At 52.1% G+C, this 22,483-nt stretch overlaps 10 protein-coding genes across 10 annotated transcripts; 5 read left to right on the forward strand and 5 right to left on the reverse strand.

The window, feature by feature from the left end:
* Positions 1 to 160: 160 nt before the first annotated feature.
* On the forward strand, positions 161 to 902 carry Z517_08174 (uncharacterized protein; the record flags this gene model as incomplete). Its single annotated transcript, XM_013426693.1, has 2 exons — positions 161 to 697; positions 762 to 902. The coding sequence occupies 2 exons, from the start codon at positions 161 to 163 to the stop codon at positions 900 to 902; spliced, it is 678 nt and encodes a 225-aa protein (XP_013282147.1).
* Positions 903 to 1,655: 753 nt separating this feature from the next.
* On the reverse strand, positions 1,656 to 3,965 carry Z517_08175 (acetoacetate-CoA ligase; the record flags this gene model as incomplete). The annotated part of the gene is made up of 6 exons (XM_013426694.1): positions 1,656 to 2,062; positions 2,111 to 2,203; positions 2,262 to 2,483; positions 2,542 to 2,875; positions 2,930 to 3,804; positions 3,863 to 3,965. 6 exons carry the CDS (start codon positions 3,963 to 3,965, stop codon positions 1,656 to 1,658), a joined length of 2,034 nt encoding a protein of 677 aa, XP_013282148.1.
* A 1,512-nt stretch (positions 3,966 to 5,477) lies between these two features.
* Z517_08176 (uncharacterized protein) lies at positions 5,478 to 6,511 on the reverse strand (the record flags this gene model as incomplete). The annotated part of the gene is made up of 2 exons (XM_013426695.1): positions 5,478 to 6,376; positions 6,460 to 6,511. The coding sequence occupies 2 exons, from the start codon at positions 6,509 to 6,511 to the stop codon at positions 5,478 to 5,480; spliced, it is 951 nt and encodes a 316-aa protein (XP_013282149.1).
* Positions 6,512 to 7,068: 557 nt separating this feature from the next.
* Z517_08177 (uncharacterized protein) lies at positions 7,069 to 7,759 on the forward strand (the record flags this gene model as incomplete). Its single annotated transcript, XM_013426696.1, has 2 exons — positions 7,069 to 7,228; positions 7,290 to 7,759. 2 exons carry the CDS (start codon positions 7,069 to 7,071, stop codon positions 7,757 to 7,759), a joined length of 630 nt encoding a protein of 209 aa, XP_013282150.1.
* A 458-nt stretch (positions 7,760 to 8,217) lies between these two features.
* Z517_08178 (uncharacterized protein) lies at positions 8,218 to 9,934 on the forward strand (the record flags this gene model as incomplete). Its single annotated transcript, XM_013426697.1, has 3 exons — positions 8,218 to 8,339; positions 8,385 to 9,190; positions 9,249 to 9,934. The coding sequence occupies 3 exons, from the start codon at positions 8,218 to 8,220 to the stop codon at positions 9,932 to 9,934; spliced, it is 1,614 nt and encodes a 537-aa protein (XP_013282151.1).
* A 580-nt stretch (positions 9,935 to 10,514) lies between these two features.
* Positions 10,515 to 11,349, forward strand: Z517_08179 (uncharacterized protein; the record flags this gene model as incomplete). The annotated part of the gene is made up of 2 exons (XM_013426698.1): positions 10,515 to 11,083; positions 11,160 to 11,349. 2 exons carry the CDS (start codon positions 10,515 to 10,517, stop codon positions 11,347 to 11,349), a joined length of 759 nt encoding a protein of 252 aa, XP_013282152.1.
* Positions 11,350 to 11,655: 306 nt separating this feature from the next.
* Positions 11,656 to 12,252, reverse strand: Z517_08180 (uncharacterized protein; the record flags this gene model as incomplete). Its single annotated transcript, XM_013426699.1, has 1 exon — positions 11,656 to 12,252. The coding sequence occupies one exon, from the start codon at positions 12,250 to 12,252 to the stop codon at positions 11,656 to 11,658; it is 597 nt and encodes a 198-aa protein (XP_013282153.1).
* A 642-nt stretch (positions 12,253 to 12,894) lies between these two features.
* Z517_08181 (uncharacterized protein) lies at positions 12,895 to 15,156 on the reverse strand (the record flags this gene model as incomplete). Its single annotated transcript, XM_013426700.1, has 8 exons — positions 12,895 to 12,996; positions 13,065 to 13,395; positions 13,452 to 13,951; positions 14,003 to 14,209; positions 14,259 to 14,551; positions 14,591 to 14,800; positions 14,849 to 14,867; positions 14,917 to 15,156. 8 exons carry the CDS (start codon positions 15,154 to 15,156, stop codon positions 12,895 to 12,897), a joined length of 1,902 nt encoding a protein of 633 aa, XP_013282154.1.
* Positions 15,157 to 16,265: 1,109 nt separating this feature from the next.
* Positions 16,266 to 18,150, forward strand: Z517_08182 (uncharacterized protein; the record flags this gene model as incomplete). Its single annotated transcript, XM_013426701.1, has 2 exons — positions 16,266 to 16,891; positions 16,941 to 18,150. 2 exons carry the CDS (start codon positions 16,266 to 16,268, stop codon positions 18,148 to 18,150), a joined length of 1,836 nt encoding a protein of 611 aa, XP_013282155.1.
* An 842-nt stretch (positions 18,151 to 18,992) lies between these two features.
* On the reverse strand, positions 18,993 to 21,739 carry Z517_08183 (uncharacterized protein; the record flags this gene model as incomplete). The annotated part of the gene is made up of 2 exons (XM_013426702.1): positions 18,993 to 19,167; positions 19,311 to 21,739. The coding sequence occupies 2 exons, from the start codon at positions 21,737 to 21,739 to the stop codon at positions 18,993 to 18,995; spliced, it is 2,604 nt and encodes an 867-aa protein (XP_013282156.1).
* Positions 21,740 to 22,483: the final 744 nt, after the last annotated feature.

Raw genomic sequence — 22,483 nt, forward strand, 5'->3', positions numbered from 1 at the left:
CTGGTCCATTTGATCACTGAAGTCAATCCATCAGGCTGGGGCAACCTCGCAACTCGCAAGTCCTTTCATTGAACCACGTCCGCGTCAGCGATCACAAAGCTCATAACATCTCTTAAAGGAGTCGCCGTCTCTTTCGAGCCTTCAACTCACTCTTATCACCATGGGCTCAGCCGCACCATCCAATGCACTACTCGACAGCTACCGGGCCTCCGGCTTCGCCAACATCATGGGCTGGGGTTCCAACCCAGCCCTGATCCTCGTCGACGTGTGCAAAGCATACTGGACCGCCGGATCTCCACTCGACCTCAGCGCCAACCCGCCCGCCGTATCTGCCATTGCATCAATGAAACGACTCGTCAGTGCCGCGCGGAAGGGAAACGTCCCCATAATCTGGACGCAAATCAGATACACATCACCGGATCTCGCGGACGGGGGCCTTTTCGCGCTCAAAGCGAAACAGCTGTGGATATGGCAGGACGGCAATGGGCGCGGATTGGATGCTCCGCTTACAGGCCTGGAGCCTGCACCGGAAGATATTGTGATCGTGAAGAAAATGCCCAGTGCGTTTTTCGGGACCACGCTCACGGAACAGTTGCAGCGCTTGCGTGTCGATACGTTGGTCATATGTGGCGTTAGTACGAGTGGATGTGTCAGGGCGACAACACTGGATGCCATGCAGAATGGATTTAGACCTATGGTTTGTTCTGGCTCTCGGTTCTTCGTGGCGTCTCAAGGTTGAGGAACTGACTATCAATTATCAGGTCGTGGGAAATGCTTGTGGAGATAGGGCTCCAGAAATTCAAGAAGCGAATCTGTTTGATTTGAATGCGAAATATGCGGATGTGGTGTTTGAGGAAGAGGCTATTGGACACCTCGAAGCTGGGTGGAAGGTGAAATGGTGAGAATGGGATGTATTGCTCTGTTGATTGGAAGATCCTCTCCCCGAGCTATTCATGAGGCCCCTCGCGGGAGATATCACATCCTTTGGGCCTCGATGAAGTACTCGTTGCAGGGGTTGGTCAAAGGTACCTTGTCTTTCGTCGTTCTTCTGCTGACAGCAAGCCGCACAGAACTCGAAGAACTTACTTTATATATGCAACGGTGCAGACCGCCGTTTACCATATCCATATTGTCAACAGCATTGAATGCTGTCGATCACGAATCTACTTATCAATTTCACGATGGCCACTGATCAATAGCTATGGACGATAAGACCTTTCGCACCCAATCAAGTCCCATGCTACTGGCTGGATGAAAGGATGTAGGCGGCGACACACCCATGTCAAACATGCCCTCGCTCACCATGTGAAGCTCTCCTCGTTTAGTTCCAAATTAGCACAGTCCATCCTCTTCCTCACTGCCGCTCGAACCTCGTCTGCCAATCCTCCAGGACGACAGACGTCGACCATCATAGCTCCGACTCTCTCGGGAATCGCTTCGTCTAGAACAGGCCCTGGTTCGACTCCACCCTCACCTCTTAGACGCGTGGTCTCTTGGATATTGAGTGACATTTCGCGTTGAGAGTCTGTGAAAGATTTCTCTCAAGTCTCTGCGACAGCACTCTCGCAACGGTGGGATACATTCTGATGACGAGCCTGTCTGGCAATCTCAAAGTATATCAACACAGTCACATCATGTCTAGCCGACAGCGACCTTCACAGCTTGCTGGTCGGGCTTGTTAAACCCTTAGTGTCGAGATCAGCAAACTGTTCATACCATTTTAACGAGTCAGGATTGACGATGGTTGAGCTCGGTGTAATTTTCTGTCCCGAAACAATCTTTTTGACCGGCAGTTCTGTCTTTTTCCCATTCACCGTCATTGGGATTTCTGGCGTTCCAAAGATGAATTTGGGAACATGCCTAGGACTGAGATCCTGTCGGATACGTTCTCGGAGTGCTTTCTCCAGATCATGGCTGAAGACATGTCCCTTCTTCATTTTGACGAACAGCAATACTTGCTCATCACGATCATGCGGCCGTCTCTGCCCAATACATAGACAGTCTTCGAGCTCCGTGAATGTATTTAAAGCATTGTAGATTTCTGCACTTCCAAATCGAACACCTATATGGAATGAACATTCACTTCACACACAAAGAGTAAGACACCTACCGGAAGGATTGAGAACACCATCACTGCGACCGAGGAACTGTATACCTTGAGTACCTGGATCCATGCGGATGTAGTCTCCCTGATGCCAAAGACCTAAGATGTATTAGTTCTGGACGTTTGTTTTGACCGTCTCGCTCTTTGTTTCTCATACCTGAGAACTTTTCAAAGTATGCGGACTGATATCGCTTTCCATCCTCGTCACCCCAGAAGAAGGCGGGCTGCGATGGAAAAGGAGCGGTGCACACTAGCTCGCCCGCCTGACCAGACTCTTCAATTGGACGGGCCTCGTCGGAATATATTTGAACTTTCATGCCCAGTGTTCGTGCTTGACACCAGCCAGCATACACAGGTAGATTGGCAGCGCCACCGACGACTAATTACAATACGATCAGCCAGGGTCGATATAGCCGAAATGTGAGAGCTCAACTTACAGGCTCCTGCAATGTCCGTACCTCCTGCTATACTACAGAGTTGGACGGATCCGAAGACTTTGTACACCCAGTAGTACTGTGGCTCGGTGAGGACAGATCCAGTACTTGTGATGACCTGCAATCGATCAAGGCTAGAGACGTCTGCTTTTGTGACACCAGCCTGTTCTAAGAGGGAAAGATAATGCGCGCTTGTACCGAAGTGAGTGACGTGAAAGTGGCCGAGCATTTCCAGAAATTTGACCGGAGTTGGTCTCACTGGCGATCCATCATACAAAATAGACCGTGCGCCGCTCAGTAGACCGGAGACCGAATATAGATACATGATCCAGTTTGTCTATTGCTCTTTTATTAGTAGTCAAGGAATAAATGTGTTTTGTATCTGACCTACTGTGGTATATTGCAGGTAGATGCTCTTCTCATTCATCTCGGTGCAGAGAACCTGCTCCAGTTTCTGCTTTAGAAGGACGCCACCAACCGTGTGGACCAGACATTTAGGCTGCCCAGTCGTCCCCGAGGAGTAGACGACAACCAGTGGATGTGAGAATTCCACTTGGGCAAAACGCAGGTGCTCCGAGGCCCCTGTCAGAAGACTTTCCAGGCTCTGAAGGCCATCAGGCAAACGACGAGCGCGGCTCTCGCTGAAACGTGGCACAGCCACAGACAGCTTGAGACCCGCCTGCATCTTGAGCTGACCTGTCACCTTTCCAGCCTTTTCTAAACAGGGGATCTCTTTACCGTTGTAGACAACCCAGTCATCGAAGAATAGGACCTTTGGTCTGACTTGCAGGAAACGATCAAGGATACCCTTTTCGCCCATCTCAGGGGAACAACACGTAAAGATTGCGCCGATCGACGCGGCGGCTAGAAACACGGTAAATGTGTTGATACTGTTCGATCCCACGCACGCCACACGGTCGGACGTTTGAACTCCAACCCCTCTCAGAGCATTTGCGAGACGGCCTACTCGACTACGGAGCTGAGTGAGGGACACATGCTCAACTTCGCTCTGGTCTTCCCGAATCCCAGTAAGAACCGGTGTGTTGTATTCATCGTGAGGAGCAAAGTCTGATTCCAGGATGTTTTGAGCAAAGTTCAGTCGCGCTTCAGGGAACCACGTCGGGTTTGGCGTGAGCCTGTTGGCCTCGGACTTCGATATAGCATACGTCGGACGGATTGACGATTTGACCTTTGTGAATTCCCATACAAGCATCCAGAAATCATTCAAAGATTCGGTAGACCATTTCCAGAGATCATGATAGTTGCCTGACCACGAAAAAAGATCGTTAGTGGTATACAGTGAGCGCATATCCGTCAAACTTACGAAGGTTCAGATTGGACCTTTCGTTGGCAAGGAGTCGAAACGCCTCGATGCTCGTAGACGCTACGTCGGGGTGCTCCCAGAGCTTCCTCAGCGTTGATGGCATGTCGTAGTCATAAACACTCAATTCCAATGTCCTGGACGTGCTTTGGTTGTGCAGTTTCCTGTAAAAGCGATACCTCCTTTGGGCCAGCGTAAGAGATCCCGAGGTTACTGGTGCTGCCTATGCCGACAATTTCTGATGCCTCTCTGGCCACAGACCAAAAAGCCAACTAGAGCCCAGCAATTTGCGGTCGGCTTCGGGCAAAAAGGCCGAGTTCGTTATAGTCCTGCCGTGGGTGAATCCTCAGCACCGGGCGCAGAGAGCTAACCAACCCACTTTCGGATCCGTACTGAACCCGCACTTGACCACCATTTCTGAAAGGCACACGGCGGTTGCAACTGGATATCGGGCTAACTGGGGCCTTAGGATGGCTCAGTGATATCAGGAGTTGGATGCAGAAAATCTGCCTCGCTGTGTTGAGCTCAGAAAGCTGGTCTCGTGCCGAGATCTCCACAAGTTATGTCCCAATCCTGTATTTTTTCCTCGTGCTGTGGTGTGTGAAAGCCTGATCCCACGCAAGGCATGCCAATTCCTGACTACCTCGACATCACCAATGATACACGGTCGTGTTCAAACATCCTCGCCGCGATATGCGAGAGGTGGACCGTTGCTCGCAGCTCCTGCGAACTTTCCAATCGGCTGAGCAAAGCCGCGATCAAAGACGCAATGACCGGTGCCATAAGAAGAGACATGTCCATGCCTCTACAGACGCACAATCTCTCGGCTTCATCGCGGCAAGGCGGGGCTGGTAGCGGTACCCCGACCCATTTGACCATGGAGAGTAAGAAATTTCGCAACCCCCTGTGCAGAATCGCAGTACTCAAGCAACATCCCCTTGTCCACGGTTGGATTTCTCTGCGCACGTCGTTGTCAACGCACCGAGTGTGGCTGCGGATAACCCTCGACTCGAATTAATGCAGGTATTTGCAGTGAGCGATACTACATAACGGGGCACAAGTTGTCAAGTGGCGCTTTGCTAATCCAAAAACCAGCATAGCGCACCAGTGATAAATGCTGTAAAGGGCAACTAGGTAACGGCAATGAACTTTTGAAGCGTCTCATACCTGATAACATCGATTAGTCGCTCTGCGCTGTCAAGACACGCCGTTCTTGAGGGCTCGAAGGACGGAAGCTCCTTATGGAGACCTTTACCAGGTAGCGAAATACCTCGACACAAGTTGAAAGAGTGAACGGGCATCGGCTTGCCATCCTTCACCGAAGCCTACGTGTCCCATGAAACATTTGTCGAATCGAAACCAGATCAGCTGTCAGAGACGTGACATCCAACGAGACAACATTTGAACGATTTTGTCCATGTCTAGGGGGATAAAATCTGCTGTTAGATCTAAAAGCCGCCCTTAGACAGGGGGTGCTATCATTTCAATCCTGCCACGGCATGTTCGTCCCGGCACTAGAAGTGGCAGTGATCGTGTTTGTCTCAGATCATTTTCTATCCTTTGGTCTCCTCTGCTATGATGTTTTACGCCTCTTGCGCAATGGATCATGGTATGTTTTTTAAGTTGATTTTGCAAATCTCGGAAACAGCTTCAGCGCGTTGTCATGGTTGATATTCCTCAACGTGTTCTCCTCAGGTCCCTGGAAGGCGTCCAATTGATTGTTGAAATGCTTCGCCACACCGCGTGGCGCATAAGGGAAGTCGCTACCGTACAAGATATGGTCCGGTTTGGCAAAGCTGGTAAGCAGCTTCAAGGTGTCCGAGCCCGTGGAAAGCGCCGTGTCATAGTAAAATGCTCGGGCGTCTTCAACTATCTCCTCGCTGCTCTTGGGAACCCCAAATCCTGGAAGGACGATGGCCGGTCGTTGGATGATATAAGGCAGCGTCCCTCCGGCATGAGGCAGGATGATTTTCACATTGGGATGATTTCGCACCGTGTTGGACACGATGAGATCGAGCGCCGTTCGCGTCGTCTCGTGTGGAAAGTCGACCACGGCCACACTCAGCCCTCGCCCGGCGGGCTCGACGTTTAAGCCCCCCGTGGGATGGATGAACGCCACGGCGTGCCTTTTGTCGAGCTCGTCCCAGATCTCGGCGAAGTCTGGGTGGCCCAGGTAGTGACTGTCGTTGCCGTAGCGGGTGAAGAAAATCACGCCGTCGGCTTGCAGAGTGTCCAGTGCATACCTGATCTCAGCCAACGCATCGTCCTTCTGAGTCAGAGGGGGAATTGATGCAAAAAAACCGAACGAGTCTGGATCTGAATCGCGGATCTGGGCCAGTGCCTCGTTGACCTCGCGGGCGAATTCGACTGATTGTGCTCCTTTTGTGATTGTCGTACCTGGCGCCGACAAGGTCAGGAGCGCACGGCGAACGTCATGGTCCTTCATGAACGTCCTCAACAGTGCCACACTCCATTCGGGTACATGAGATCCGTTCGGATCACCCAATTCTTTGAGAACTGCACTCGCGAGAGACCGTCGAGCTCAGTGATGGCTCCCCACTAGCAACAAACAACAGGAAGTGGTATGCTTTTCAACTTACGTCTGACATAGTTCTCTGGCACAACGTGATTGTGGACGTCGATTCTCTCCATGGTGCGACGGCAAATTTCGTTTGACAGCCTCCTTCACAAATGCCCGATCCTGACGACTTTTGCTCTATCTCACCATACGACCAATACGAAAGACATAGAGCACTGTTCTATCAGCTTTGCAACAGAATACGCCCCACGGCGACAAAATCGATCAGTCCTCGCCCCAGGTGTACTCGACAGTGAATACGTATGATTCGCTCTATCGTAACTCGTTCAAATCACGAGTGGTTGAATTACACGGCCTCGGAGACAGTCACCGAGACCGCGGCATCAAGTCTCCGGCTCGCCGATCATATTGGGCAAAGACCAGAAGCTTCTGCCCCCAGGGTCCAGGGTTTTCTGTTCGGTTCTCGAGCCGAGAGGTATTCGTGGAAACGCTCTGTGACGGGGTCTGGGGGCTATCATTCCTGCCTACTAGGTTATTGTGAGAATGTATGCCGGTGGCCTGGACAGTAAAGTGTTTCGCCATTTGCAAGTTTTGAAAGTGGCCGCCCACATCTTTCACTCCCGTATACTGTTCTTGAATTACATTTCCATGCTCCTAGCTTTCACTTCCGATGCCGACCACTGACATCATTGCTGTGCCCGTGGCGGCAGGGAGCAATATAGCCCAGCTGCTCAAGTCGTACCGCGACAAGATCTCTCGACTGGCAGGATTCCAGGCTTGTGAATATGGGCTGTCGGTCGAGCATCCAGATCTACTAGAGGTTTTCAACAGTATGACTTTTCCTCCGCCTCTGAACCTTCGCTGCTTGAGCTTACACGATTCCTTTACCAGCATGGGATAGCCTATCGCATATTGAGGCTTCTGAGCAAGAACCGGACAATTCAGCGGCAGCAGCAATCAATGAGATCATCACTGCCGAGCCCTTTTACCCAAGCGCTCAAAGGATCAACTTTGAACCGGCCGAGGGGCTTCTCAAGGCCCTGGGTGCGCCGGTGACGGAAATTGCGACGTTCTACTTCGAGGGAACTCCGTCCGACGAGTACTTGGCCGGTGTGTGCGTGTTTCAAAGTGCTGTCAAGGCAGAGGTCGATTCAGGGCCACTTGCTTCGGCGGCAGGCATGACACATGCCGAGGTCGAGCGTGACGGAGTGAAAGGGAAAGCTGTCAAGTTGGTCATCGGATGGGAATCGGTTGAAAGGCACAACGAGTTCCGGAAGACGAAGGCGTACAAGGAGAACATTGCATTGCTGGCGAAGGGACCGAACAAGATTGAGATGCACCATGTCGCGTTTCAGCATTAGATTTCTTGCAATGAACAAACCAAGTTGACCGTGTTCATGACGGTGGAAAGAAACTCGATCCCATGCAGTACCAATTCCATTCCATTCAGTCCCAATTCATCCACCACTGACCCTCCCCAGAATTGCTGACAAGGGGTTCAACTCAAAAGAATCTGGGGAAATCCTGGGATCCTAGACCATACAACCGTGGCCCCTATTGACATTGATCTCTTGTGGAGCTGCTCCGGCCTCCCCGGGCAGTTGTTTTTCGGCCAAAAGCGAAGTCGCTCGCCGAGACCGCGGAAAACTTCTTGGACCCCGCGGTGAAGGAAATTAGGCTTTGTGCAAAGGTGGCACAGAGGGTCCAGGGATAGTAGTTATAGATGGCTAGCCTCCTCCCCTATACGGGTCTTGTGTGAAATGACCATCTCGTCTGGAACATACACTTTGTACGTCTAATCTTTGGACAGACCATCATCATGCGGTGGAGAATAGTCGACGACGGCCAGACACCGCCGGCAGTCTACAACTGGAAGATCCAACTCCTTTCTCTTGCTGCGTCTTTGGGAGGAATTCTTTACGGGCAAGAAATCCATCCCCAGTTGGAGCCAGGATATGTACAGGTTGACTGACTTTTTTTGTCTAGCTATGACCTCGCTTTTTTTGGCGGCACACTTGCGCTGCCATCATTCAAGAAAGACTTTGGTCTCCTGGACAAGAGCACGAGCGAAATCAACGACCTGTCCAGCAACTTGATCATCACATTCCAAGCGGGTGCCATCCTAGGCTCCCTTATCGCAGTGCCTCTGATCGAGACGGTGGGACGACGAAATTCGATCTTGGTTTCGGCCTCCGTCTATCTCATCGGTCCAGTCTGCCAGATGATTGGCACGGTCCATGCTTTCTATGCTGGACGCTTCATTGCGGGACTCGGCGTCGGACCGTTGACCGTCGCCTGTCCCCTGTACATCTCAGAAATCGCTCCGGCCGGGCTGCGTGGCCAGCTGATTGCCATCTACGACATCATCTTCCAGACCGGGTCCGTCATAGGATTCTGGGTCAATTACGGCACGGCGCTGCATATCCCCAACACCAATCCCGCACAGTGGAGAGTGCCAGTGTCACTTCAATTCCCCATGGCTGGCTTGCTCCTGATTGCGGCATTCGTCTTGACGGAAACGCCTCGATTCCTGGTTCAGCGTGGGAGAATAGATCAAGCAAGGGCCGTGCTGGCGAAACTTCGCCAGTTGCCCGTCCACCACGACTACATCCAGCGTGAGATGACGGATATTCAGTTCGAAACCAGTATTGAACGAGAATCACTGGGTCTCACCGAGCACGATAATGTCTTCACCAAGCTGAGGGTCCAAATCCACCACGCCTGGCGGCCCGAGATGAGGCGGCGCATCACCCTTGGACCTATTCTGATGTTTTTCAGTCAACTCGGAGGCAGTAAGTCCAATATACCGATCCCAGAAGTCGCCCTCAAAAAGCTAATATTGAATCTCAGGCGGCGGCGTGGTGTACTATACACCTCGACTCTTCCAATCCTTCGGTGTCGTCGGCAGTAACGCAAGCCTGTTCACAACCGGAATTTTCGGCCTGATCAAATTTTTGACCTCCATCTTTGTCCTGTACCTGCTGATCGACCGCTTCGGACGGCGCACGCTCTTGATCACAGGCACATCAATGGGCGTGATCTCGCTCTTCATTATCGGTGCATATCTTAGAGCGAAGAAGCCCGATCCCACGGCGAACCATATCAGCGCCGGCGGCATCGCGGCCTGCGCATTCATGTATGTCTACATCATTGGCTCCGTCACTGGCTTCTCGGGCATCCCGTTCATCATGCAGAATGAGGTCGTCCCGACCAACCTGCGGGCCGTCAGCGGCGGGTTGAGCATGTTCACGCAGTGGACGTTCAGTCTGGTCATTACCAAGACAACACCCTATATGATCACGTCCATGGGGTACGGTATGTTCTTTCTCTTTGGTGGGCTTTGGGTCATTGCCATCTTGTTCGTCTACTTTTTCGTACCGGAGACGAAAGGTGTGCCGCTGGAGCATATGGCCGCCGTGTTCGGTCAGAAGGATGTCGTCGCAGAGGCTGAGGCAGAAGCGGGTGCTGAGGGCGCTCGTGGTCCAGAAACAACCTCTGTGGAAAAGAGTGGCGTCACGGTTGAACAGAGGGGCTGAAAAGGCAGGAAGGGGCTAGGGTCGCTGTTGTCGGGGAAAATTGAGTCGAAGAACGTCTGCTTTACCAAATACCATTTGCCTCCATGACTTTTTTCTGGTATTAACATACGACTACCAATCGAAAAGGTGGGCTTCAACTTCCATCCACCCTGGTCTGCTGTACGGCAAAGGCTTCCACGGTCTATATCTGCGGTGGTGCCGCCAGCCACTTCCACAGAGACTGTGGCTTATGGCCCACCTCGCGTCTTTTCCTTCAGATAGCTAGATACATGTACAAATTGCTCAATCCTGGCTCCCTCTGGTTTGCATTTAGTTTTCCCTTTCTGCCGTGGTAACCTGAAAGTCTGCCACAGCTGCTTCCGGGCCGAAATCCGGCACCCGTCGGCTAACCGAGACAGAGCCGCAACGTTAGCGAGCTGCAACAGCTGCTAATAGTGGATACATGAAACCCTGCTCGAAAGAGACAACATAATACATTAGCCCAGACAAACGACACTTGGAAAAAGGTGAAAGACTTGAAAAAGGAACACGAAAGGGAGGAAAAAAAAAAGAGATCTGTTGTTCTAGCTCAAGGGGGAAAATGTCAGTCAAGTATGACTTTACAAGAAAAGTGATCGCCATCACTGGCGGCGCGTCAGGCATCGGCCTCGCGACCGCTGAGCTGCTCGCCTCCAGTGGCGCCCTGATATCCGTTGCCGACGTGCACGCGGAATCCCTTGCCGCCGCAGCATCCAAGATCGAACAAGCGGGTGGCACAGTACTCACGCGCGTGGTAAACGTCGCCGACTCGACGCAGGTCAACGACTGGATTGCCGCGACAGTGGACAAGTTCGGAAAACTCGACGGTGCCGTCAACCTCGCCGGAATGATGGGTAAGGATATGAATGTGCATAAGATCGAGGACTTGGAAGACGATGACTGGACGGCTGTGATAGGGGTGAATTTGACGGGGGTCATGCACTGCAATCGCGCGCAGATTCGCAATATGAACCCGAAGGGAAGTATCGTCAACACGGCGAGCGTGGCGGGGGTAATGGGTTTGCCAATGGCCGCCGCTTATACGGCGTCGAAGCATGGGGTCGTTGGATTGTCGAGGTGTGCGGCGAAGGAGACGGGAGATCGGGGGATTAGAGTCAATTGTCTGGCGCCGTGAGTCTTCCTTGTCTCTTAACCTTTGATGGTGACCTTGCCCGCTTCTTTGTTTCACGCTGATCTGTATTCATAGGGGGTTGATCGATACCCCAATGTCGCGGAAGTCGAGCGAAGTGAGAGGCGCCAAACGGGACTTTTCGCAGTCGATCAAGCGCTTTGGCCAGCCGGAGGAGGTGGCCGAACTCATTGTGTTTTTGTTGTCCGACGCATCGCAGTATATCAGTGGTACCGTGCAGCTCATTGACGGCGGATGGATGTGCTGAGCTGGGTCCCTTTCGCTGAAGGTGATGGCGATTGTGCACTGTGCATTGAACATGGCAGACGAGTTTTACGGGTCATGGTGTGGGAGATGAATGGTGGCTCTATAAGGGTCAGGTTGACACCGATTCTCCTGATCTGAGTGTGAGATTCCATTCGCCCTTCCAAAGGGCAAAAGACAGCCTCGTCCCGGTCTAGGAGAAAGAGGATGACCAGCCCGGGCCCCTCGACCAGGGACTCTTGAAAAGTTCAGGCTTGTCTTCATTCACCGTACCAGGATATTTCCTGCTCTATAAAATCGGTAGCTGTTCTCAAAACAAATCCTCCGGCAACGCCCTCGCCCCAATCTCCACCCTCTTCTTCAGCACCTCTTCACTCTCCCCGTTCTTCAACCTCTCAATCCACTCCTCTGCATCGAAATCCGTCCCGATGGGATTCTCCGCAAACTCCCGGCCCGTCATAAACGCATTCGCCTCCTCGACCGTTTCAAAATTATCTACCTGCGTCTCGATCATATTTCCATCCGGATCCTTGTAGTAAATCGAGGTCGTCGGACCGTGGTTGACGCACCACAGAGGCGGAATCCCGTGCGCTTTACGTTGTCGGTACGCCAGCAACAGCGCGGCGACGGTCGGGAAAGTGAAAGCGACGTGTTCGAGGCCGCAGCTGGTGGGCACCTTGGGAGACGTGCCGGACACACGGATCAGCGCGATACGGTGGTGCTCATCGTCGTACGTGATGAAGGACAAAAAATCGTTACCGTGCGTGACGTGCCCGCCGAGGAAGGTTGTGTAGAAGGAGACCATTTTTTCCAAGTCGCCGGTGCGCAGGACCATGTGCGCGAGTTTGCTGGGCGGCAGCACTGCGGTGCCCGGGTCGTCGAAGTTGGGGATGGAGAGGGATCCCATTGTTGCTGAGATTGGTGTCTGTCACCGTGATGGGCTGGTCTTTGTCCTTTTGGCCGCATGGACCATATACATGACGAAAAAGCTGACGTCGCTATATCAACCGTATATTCTCCGGATTCCACATCGGATGACATAAGGACCCGGCATGTTTGTACGGCGGTTCTACCGGGCCGAAAGTGATTAACATCGGTGCGGCGCTTGTGTCCGGGGGGCCTGCTCGGCGGATAATCTTTCGATCCTCCAGCCCGGTGATATTACTATATCTCTCTAGATATCATGGGGCAGACATCGTTCTCCCCAATCGTGACATCAGAGCGAACTGACAGCCGCCGATAGTAAGAGGAGTGTCTTGATCAGACCTAACGTAGCTAGATCACTCACCTGGGCTCGGACTGCAGTTATAGGAAGCCTTACAGGAGTGTCCAGGGCACTCATGTGGCATATAGCAACCTGTCGCTGTCTGTAGACCTTAATGGACCACCCTGTTTGGTGATTGATTCTCAATGCTAACTCATCGATAGAAGCTCCAGCCCTTTTTCGCCATTTTCGTCGTTGGACAAGTCGAAAAGAAAGGCATCTAGAGGCCCGATATTTTACAGTCACGGTCCCAGACAGCCCTTAGATGCTGCTTCCATGTCCATCTCACGAGACGAAAAGATTGGGCAAGTCGTAGTCAAAATCCGACAATGGAAGCATCAGACACCAGTCGTCGAGTCCCGCATCGAAGCCATTCGTCATGTTGCTCTAAAAAGAACGTCAGCACTCGAGATGTTCTTGAGGGTCGAGTAACGTTGGTAGGGAAGAAAACCCACATTGCAATCTGGAATTGGCGGAATCTCGCCTGCTGCTTGGGGAAATCCCATGCTGGGCTCGACCGGTCCTCCTCTTTCAGATTCGCCAAAGCTATCCCGGCTCAGAGGATACCGTGGCCGTGATAAACGAGCCGCTTTTGTGGCCAGGGCGGCAACCTCGGTCACGAATGGGAACGATATCTCTGAATCCGTGGCGAAATCCAGCCGAGCAAAGTGGCCCGCGCAGATGCTCAGCATCGACACGTCCGTGCGGATATTGGGATCGTTGGGAAACCTCAAAATATGAATAAACAGATTGATGAATGCGTACATGGGGCCGTAAAAGGTGAGTCTGGAGAGAAGATGGTCAGCGTGTGTTAATGAAGAAGCTCGGCCTCAAAAACCTACGGATGTGGACTGCTGGCGTCAAAATTCATATTTGTCGTGGCCAGAATGATCTCGCGACACGCACTTGCGACCTTTTGCGTTGACCGATGTATTTGGCTTGCAAGAGACGGCTCGTGCAGGGGAAAAAGGGTACTCTCGGCCCAAGGAATGGCGAGAAAGGTGTGAATGTCGAGAATGGTAATGTAGTATGCATATTGCAGATACAGAGCCTGATGACGACTGAGAGACGGCAGTGGGGAGACGGCGTGAATGGGCTTGTCCAGAGGGAAAATATGCTCTTTGGATCTCTTGAGGGCTTCGAGTTGACCGTCCAGGGCGTCGATTTCGCCGATCAAGGTTTGTGAAATGTTCTGCAATGCTTGGTAGGAGAAAGCCTTCGTGTATGCCCGGGAGGAGAGTTGTGCAAGTCTCGTCAACGTGTCATAGTAGAAGACATTGGCAGAACTGCCTGGGAGCGGCGTCTGCGGGATTTGACAGTTGATTTCGCCATCGTCGATGATCTGAACATGATATGTTTAGGAATATTCCTTGGGGAACTTGCATATACGTACCGAAGGCCTTCCCGAGTGACTAGCGACATGCTTTTCCAAGCAATAAATGGCCCAAAAGACAAGACTTCGCTTGCATTGTTCGTCGTTACTCAATCTGGCCGAAGTAACGGACTGGCGGTGGAGCCCCTTTGAAACAGCCAGCCGGAAAGCGCTGGAACATAGCATATATTCCAGACAGGGGCTCGCAATGTTTTCACAATAATACGCCTGTCAACGGTCAAATTCTTGTCCAGCTGCAATCTCTTGGGACCCTCACCATCAGTGTCAATGCTTGGATGCCGACCATGGACGTTCGAAAATATAGGATTTCTGTGTGCACCGAAAGCGCATTCTCAAACCATCCCCAGGCTGCTTTATTCACATCGCATATATTCCTGGTCTTGGACTCTTCCACGCGACACCCGGCGGCATAGATGGTGTTGCGGAGGGCATACCAGCCAGGATCGTCGTCGTCATGATCGCCCGCATTCATGTGAGCCGCGAGTTTCGACTCAAACCAGGGGCGATGAACCACTCCCAACGCAGCGTCGACGGCTCCCTCGAAGTATCCTTATGATTATTTCTGTTAGTCAAGCATCCTGAACGCACTGAGGTGGGACTTGCCCCTTGTATATTTCCATGCCAAATCCGGCTCCGGTTCAGGCGTCCTTCTGGCCGATAGTCTCTTGTTGGTCTTTAGTCGCCGTGCGACATCCCTTGTGAAAGTGGTGGCAATATCACGGAAGCTAGGTTCTCTTATGCGATCGGTGACCCAGCTGATGCCTGGTTCTGAGCAAATTGACAGGTACGACTTCGGTCCTAGACAGGTTAGTGTAAGGTCATACATCGAGGCAGTGAAGCACACACCGTGATACTCCCAAATTGACTGCTGCTCCATTAGCTTTGACTCCCATTTCACGAAATAGGCTACTTACGAGCTCGTCGTCTGGCTCCTGCCGCTTAGTGCTCACCGTATTCACCCCAGCTGTGCCGGTCACGCTATATTGCGAAGGGGCCGGCTGCGCACACGCGCCACTCGATCCCAAAGTAAACGTCTGGTCAATCTCAAAGGGCCGATGTTTGATTGTGGAAGGCGAAGAAAAGACAACACTCGTCTCAACAGCCCTCGCCGACAGAGCTGGGGATCTCAGGTTACTGCTGTTGGGCAGATCCATTACCAATGGTACTGGAGGAGACCTCGGTGGGCTTGGTCCCCCATCACGCAATTCCAGTGGAAAGAAATTCGAGGGATCGGTTCTCGAGGTTTGGACCGGATGAGATTTCTCCATCATGGTCTCGAGACGGGCCAATCTATCGGCGAGGGCATGGTCGTAGTGGTGGTCGTCCTTCGACCTGTACTTGTGCCTCTTGTGAGCTCCAACTGGCCTGATGCATTCTCGATTGCGGTCGATGCAATTCGTACAGGGGTCGTTTCCATTGCCTGGTGCGTTTTAGATGGCAAATTCTTGAAAGAGTTGACCTCAACGTACATCGGACCTTTTTCGATCTACAAAAGGCGCATGCCACCGCACGTTTTGGCTTGGATCCGTGTCGAGGAGATTCTGAGGGAGAGAACGACTTGCGCGTCATCGTGGCCGTTTCTTAATGGGCTGAGCAAATCTGGATTAATTGACGTTCGAGAACAAGAAATGAACGAAAAGACCATCAAGCTAATTCGCCCTCGGATACCTCGTACACACAAAGGCTTCGCTTGAGGGACAACGCCACGTGACAGGTATCCCCCCGCACGCGTCCAATTGGGAATTTGTCGCGGGGGTGCTTGGGGCTGGTGCAGGGCTGCAGGGGGCCACCAACGGACGCATGCTGACACCTAGATTGCTCCGTCATTTGCTAACCTATTATCTTGCCTACAAGCTGAGCAGCTCTCACTCACAACCACGGCACTTTTGATGCTTGGGTCCCAGGACCTACTGTAGGTCTACCCTGGTACGCCTGGGGAACTCCGCAGCGAGGAGCCGTTGGCTGGAAAATATCCGGACCGAATTTCGTGCCGGACCAAAATGTTAAGTCTGGCGAGCCGACAGACACGTTGCTCGGTCTGCGAGTCCCGCAGAAGAATAACAGTATTATCTGGTACTTCGTAAAACCAAGGGAGAAGAGGGAACATGGACACCGAAAATCACTCTCGTCTAAGCTTGGCCGGAATTTCCGTCCTTTTACGGACGAGACCTGACCCCCAGAGTCTCAAGACACTACGCTCGATTGAAGACCATCCTCAACATCTCAATCACTCCGACACCCTCGACTCAACATTGTCAGAAGAATGGGGAGCATGCCTCGTGTTGAAACACTCCCCAAGGGGACAGTGTTGGTCGCTGGTGGCGGGCCTGTTGGATTGCTGGTTGCCAAAGTGCTATCGCACTATGGCATCAAGTCGGTGCTGTTCGAACGCAACACATCGACGACCAAGTGGCCAAAGATGGATTTGACCAATTCGCGTTCCATGGAGATCTTTCGACGACTAGGTCTCTCGGAAGGACTGCGTCAGCTCGGTGTACCAGCAGATATCCCCCAACACGTTCTCGTTTCAACGGGACTCTCCACCAAAGCTCCCGTCACCGTATGGCCACTCCCCAGCGTTAACGCTGTTAGACAGCAGATTCTGGAAAGGAATGACGGGAGTCAACCTCTGGAGCCGTGGCAAAGAGTCTCGCAGGTCATTTTTGAGAAATGGCTCAAAACCCTCTGTGATACCGACCCAATGGTCAGTGTCAGATTTGGATGGAAGGTCGTGGGCATCCAGGAAGAGCAGGACTGCGTGCGATCTACTCTACAGAATGTTGAGAGCGGTGAGACGGTGATATTCGTGTCTGATTATCTGGCTGGTTGCGATGGAGCATCCAGCAAAACTCGACAGTCGATGGGATTTCCTCTGGATGGCGGTCCAGTGTACGTTCCAGACTCCCCACCAGAACCTCACGACTAACCTGCGTGACAGTCCAACTTGCGTCGTTCTCGTCCATTTTAAGTCTACAGACCTAACCCGCCTCCATAAACAAGGACAATTCTGGCACATTTTTATAGCTGGAGAACCAGGTGAATTGAGGGGTGCAATCATCTCTCAAAACGAAAAGGATATTTGGACGACCCACCTCTTCTTGCCTGTAGATACAGATACCGATTCTATCGCCTCTGAGGAGGCTGTCTACCGAGTTTTAGGAGGGCTTTATGAAAATTACCCCATCAAGATCGACGAGATACTTGTGCGCTCGACTTGGAGACCTAATATCGCAATCGCACGAAAATGGACGGGCCCTCACTATCGTGTCTTCATTGCTGGAGACGCTGCGCACCAAAATATCCCTACGGGAGGTTATGGAATGAATACGGGAATCGGTGATGCTTATGATCTCGGGTGGAAACTGGCTGCAGTCATCAAAGGCTACGCCGGTAAGGGACTACTTCAATCCTATGAAGAGGACCGTCGTCCGATTGCGATGAGAAATATCGAGCACTCAGGACGGCACTTCCGCGTTCACGGACAGATGAGAGAAATCTTCGGTGATGGTGATCCTCGCCGGATCGATCAAGACACGCCAGAAGGACGAGATCTAAGACAGCGGCTGATAGATCATTACCAGACAAACGACGGCGAAAACAAGGATATTGGCATCGAGATGGGCTACCGTTACAAGTCGCGGGTCATCATAACGGATCACACCGAGAAGGAGCCTGAATGGGTTGTTTCGCGGTACACGCCATCCACCTGGCCTGGCGCTCGACCTCCTCATATCTTTCTGTCTGACTCAACCCCAATATTTGACCACTTCGGTAAAGATTGGACGCTACTGTGCTTCACTGACCAAGATTGTGGTTACAAAATCCTCACCGATGCGGCGAGTCGATGGTCCATTCCTCTGAAGTACGTCAACCTTGCTGGGGAGGAGTTAGCGCAGAGACTGTATGAGAAGGCGCTGGTCCTGGTTCGACCGGACGGCCATGTAGCTTGGAGAGGGGACGAAGTCCATGATCGAAAGGAGGCTGAGATGATTTGGAGCACTGTGGTGGGCAAGTCAGGAAGCGAAGAGAAGATCGGGATTGATATGAAAGCGGCCGTGAAGCCAGCCGAAGCTTTCACGACAACGGTGGGATTGACTACTCAAGTCAGCACATTTGAGATGGAAAAGATGGGTGAATTCCAGCGGTAGCAACTAGTTCATTAGAAGAGCGGCTATGGGCGTTCTTTGTAGGTTGAATCTAAATAATCTTCTTGCCGCTTAACTAGAGCTATTTACTCGATGCTAGCACTCTTTAAGTGAAGCATAGCCTCCTCTTGGAGGACAAACATAGTACTAGTAGCTTCTACTAGATCGTGCGACACGGTGTCGAATGTCTCGCTCTAGATGTCTCGAGGATCTGCACTAAACGTTTTCTTCAATGCTCTCTGCCTCGTTATCGCCTACGCACAACCTCTGTACTCGACCGTCTCCTCTGCAAACGGCATTTTCCGATATGTTGCCTATTCCGGCCGGCTTGTAGGTTCTCAGCTCGTCATTCGAGGTCATCGTGGCAGAGTAGCATTGTCTCTTCTCATTTAATCGGTTCGATCCCGTTCATGAGAATTAGATGCGAATAGTTCACATCTGCACAATCCCACAACGCTCTCCCGTGCTCGGCCGGGCCTCCTCAATGCTGCGTCACGTGCCCAGTTAAAGCGGCCGCCCTCCCTTTGCTGAGCGAAAATGGTAATGTACAAAGCACAGTTCGGGGTGTATATAATGTATATATATATAGTACATAGGTAGATCCAAGATCCAAGCCTGCTTGTCCAGAAGTTCTGTCCTGGGTATCGAGTGTCGTGTCGACGAGACACAATGATCAAAGAAAAGAGAGAATCGCTGAGATTATAGAAGCTCCAGGAAGTATTGCTGTAGAGAAATAACACATCAACCGTTGTGGGTTGTGGGTTGTGGCAGGCAGAATAACCAACAAACCAATCAGTCGAGTTTGGATACAAGGGGGAAAGAGACACTCAGCGAGCTGCCTCATTCTAATCCTCAATGTCGTCGATATCTTCAACACCATCATCGGCGTACGGCCGACGTCGGGCATAGCGAGCGCCATTCTGGCCTTCGATGTAGCTGATACCGAGGTCTTGCAACTCCTGAATTTTCCTGAGGCCCACACTCACACTCTCAAATCCTGGTGGTAGGCGGTGACCGGATCTATAAACAGGGAATTAGAACACAGCAATAGACTCGACAGCGGCTGGGATCATTACGACAGTGGACACCAGGATAGACAGAACCCAGCCTGGTCAGAGAAAGGCGAAATTGGCAGAAAAACAAGGGGGAGGATGCAAACTTACTTGAGATAAACCAACTTGATATTGCGTGCCTTGTCCTTCAGCTGCACCTGGGTTCGGTCTTGCAACCTCGGTCCATCCTCGTGCCTGTTATCTTCTTGCAAGATCCTCGCCCACCGTGTCCCGTACAGAGCAATCAGTTCCAACAGTCGATCAACCTCCTCCTCCGTATAAGGTCTACGAACTTGGCCGCCTTGTGGAGCATGTAACAATTCGCGAGACATACGCACCCTTTCCTTGGCTTCCTGGTTCACACGGCTGAGTTGGGATGCGGGCAGTCTCTCTGAAGGCAATCTAGATGACCCGAAACTTCCAGGATGAGTTCGAACGGGTGCGCTCGAAGGAGGGAGTCTTCTTTTGGCCGCTGGAATAGGTTCAAGAAGTACTCGGCTTGAGGGCGATGTCTGTGTACGGGATGGTGCCGGATTTGATGATGAGACTGGCGCTGTGCCCGGGATGGCATCCGGCGATTGTGACCGAATTTGGGTCGGTCTTGAATGCTGGCCTCGATTTGCAAAAGCAACCGCGCGGGTCTTGTCAGGGATACGAGCATCCTTGTTGATAGGTGTGGTATGCTCCTCTTCCACTTGGACGCTCGCACGGGTCGTCAGTGATGGTCCTCTGCTAAAATCACCACTGGCACGAGCTCTTTTTGTTGCCCTCTTATCCGTCTCAAACTCGTCGGGGCCGGCGTCATCATTGCTTGCTTGAGGTCGTCGACGCTTTAGAGGCTGAGGTGGCGGGGGAGTGTCCCCATTATCAGAAGGCTCGTCCCATTCCACCCTCTCTGCCCCCTCTTGGCGGTCGAGCAACGAGGTTTTTTTGGCTTTCTCGTTCTTATTTTCCTTGTCACTCTGTTGATTCTGACGGCGAATTGTCTCTAGGACCACGCTCGTTTGCTGGGTTGGGGCGATCTCTTGGGCAGAGGCGCTAGCTTGGGGAAGAATTTGTACTTGGCTCTCGCTTTCATCAATAGCTGCTGGTTGGGTCTCATCCACAACTGGCGATGGAGACTGTGGAATCTCCTGCTCTGGTTCTGGTGGAGTAGGGGACACGGGACGAGCTTTGTCTCGGGGATTGCGTGCAGAATGCTTGACTTTGAAAGCCTTGAGTCGGTCAATGTTGGCTTTCATGGCTTTGCCCAACAAAGGCCCTGTTTTCGCCTTCCGTGTCGAGCTTGTATATTTGCGATTGGCATCCCCGACATGCTCTGCTTGGTTATGGTCCGCGGCAGGGCTCAGCGCTTTGGTTTTAGGGTCTGCCAACTCGGACGCTTGAGTAAAGCCACCGGCTGGCCCAGCCTCGTCTTGGAAGTCATCAGCAATAAGTGCATCGATGAGCTTCTCTATACCGCCTTTCGAATTGATCATGTCGTCCAGCTCCCGTTTGCGGGCCAGGCTCCATCTGACCGCCTGCGCAACAAAATCCGACCAGAGAAATTGTTGTCTTAGAGCCTCCACGTTAACCCACGGGTGCGCTTCCGTGCTGAAATGCGATCTTATGGAGGACATACGCGACATTGCTTTCGCGTGCGTCTCCTCATCTGATGAGCCCTTTATATTATTGTGTTCGTCGTAAAAGACAGACCCGAGAACCTCGTCAGGATCAAACTCTTCGTCACCGTGGCTGATCTCGACTTGCTGGATATAGAACTGGGTGAGAATCTCCATATAGAGGTGGTAAGTGTCTTTTACCATGTCATCTGAGAATGGGAACGCGTCGAGATCATGGAATGGTGCTGGGAAGTTATGAAACATAAACTCGAGGTAAGTGCGACGTTCCTCCAACGATCGTCTGAACACCTGGACCAATTGCAGTGCGAGATTAGCCAAGTAGAGAACGCCGTCCGGGCGCCAGGGAGTGTTGTTGATCTCGCGCGGTTCACCATCACCAGTTAATTTGCGTATAATAACTGCTGGAATGATGAAACCCGGGCTACCTCCATACACTTCCATAGTGGTTAGAAGCTGTTCCTCGCGGGACAATAATTTTCGGCAGAGTAAAGGGTCGGATTGCAGCAGCTTTGCACAGATGTCCACGACTCCGTTTTTACCACCACGCTCAAAGATTGAGAAGACGGCGTCCGAGTCATTGCGCAATTTGATGAGATTATCGATGATGGACTCTCGATCCAGGGCATCTAACAGACTCTCCAAGGATGATGTTATGGAGCTCCCCTCTGATGAGACGGAAATGCTGCTGTTGAAATCTTCAATCTGTTCCGATAGTTGTTTCTCTTCAACGAGAGTGGAAAGACCCTGCTCAACATCTTGCGACGGTTGTTGCGCTGTTGCGGGTTCTCGGGATGACCGCGTCTGACGTTTGTTTTGATTCAGAGACGCGTCGATGACAACACTGAGGGAAGCCGGCTTGGGAGGAGACACGGGCGAGTCTTTTCGGCTGCTCGATCGGAGCCGCGGACGCGAAGCCATCACGTTGATGTCATGAGATGCGAAGAGTGATGGAACAGAGAGTGAGAATAGTTCTTAGGGTTGATAACCCTAGATGTCATGGGGTTCAAGGCGCCAGCGCAGTTCAACGGGCCACTAAAGTGAAGATACAAAGTTAGCGTGGCGCAGCCTTGGCTTACTTGGCACCGGCTAAGTTGCCTGCATAGGAGACGCAGAGCCTTGCGGGGTTGTGGCGAGGCTGTGACTGTCTGCGATCCTACCGTATGACAGAGCATCATCCATCTATGCAGCTGGGTGGCAGCTACGAGTACCTCGACCCCCAGTGATATAGGCGTAACACTAGCGCAGCGTTGTCTAGTCAAACGAATGGTTTATCATGCTCAATGGCTTCACACTCAGATTTACACTCGCAAACGTTGGCAGCAACGGAAATTATTACTTCACACCAATTGGATTGATCTCCACCTAAACCTCCAACCCCTTGCAGTCCTCGAATAATGAGACAACTAAGAGTTGTGTGCATGTGGTTGTGTGTGCCGCAATGCAAGGAATTTACCTCGTGCAAATTGGGCTGGGCTGCAGCGCTGATCGCTAGGTCCGAAGCTACTTCAAAAGACGAGTAGGGTTCAAGCAAACGAGCCCCCGTGCCTTTGTCCGCAAAACGCTCTAGTCGAGGGCACCACGGGCTTGCGGGGGTTAAGGGACCCTCTACAAGTACCATCGAGAATTGACTCCGCCACCGCGATGTAACCTCCAGTACCCCCT

Source organism: Fonsecaea pedrosoi (genome assembly GCF_000835455.1).
Source record: "Fonsecaea pedrosoi CBS 271.37 unplaced genomic scaffold supercont1.5, whole genome shotgun sequence".
NCBI classification, from domain to species: domain Eukaryota; kingdom Fungi; phylum Ascomycota; class Eurotiomycetes; order Chaetothyriales; family Herpotrichiellaceae; genus Fonsecaea; species Fonsecaea pedrosoi.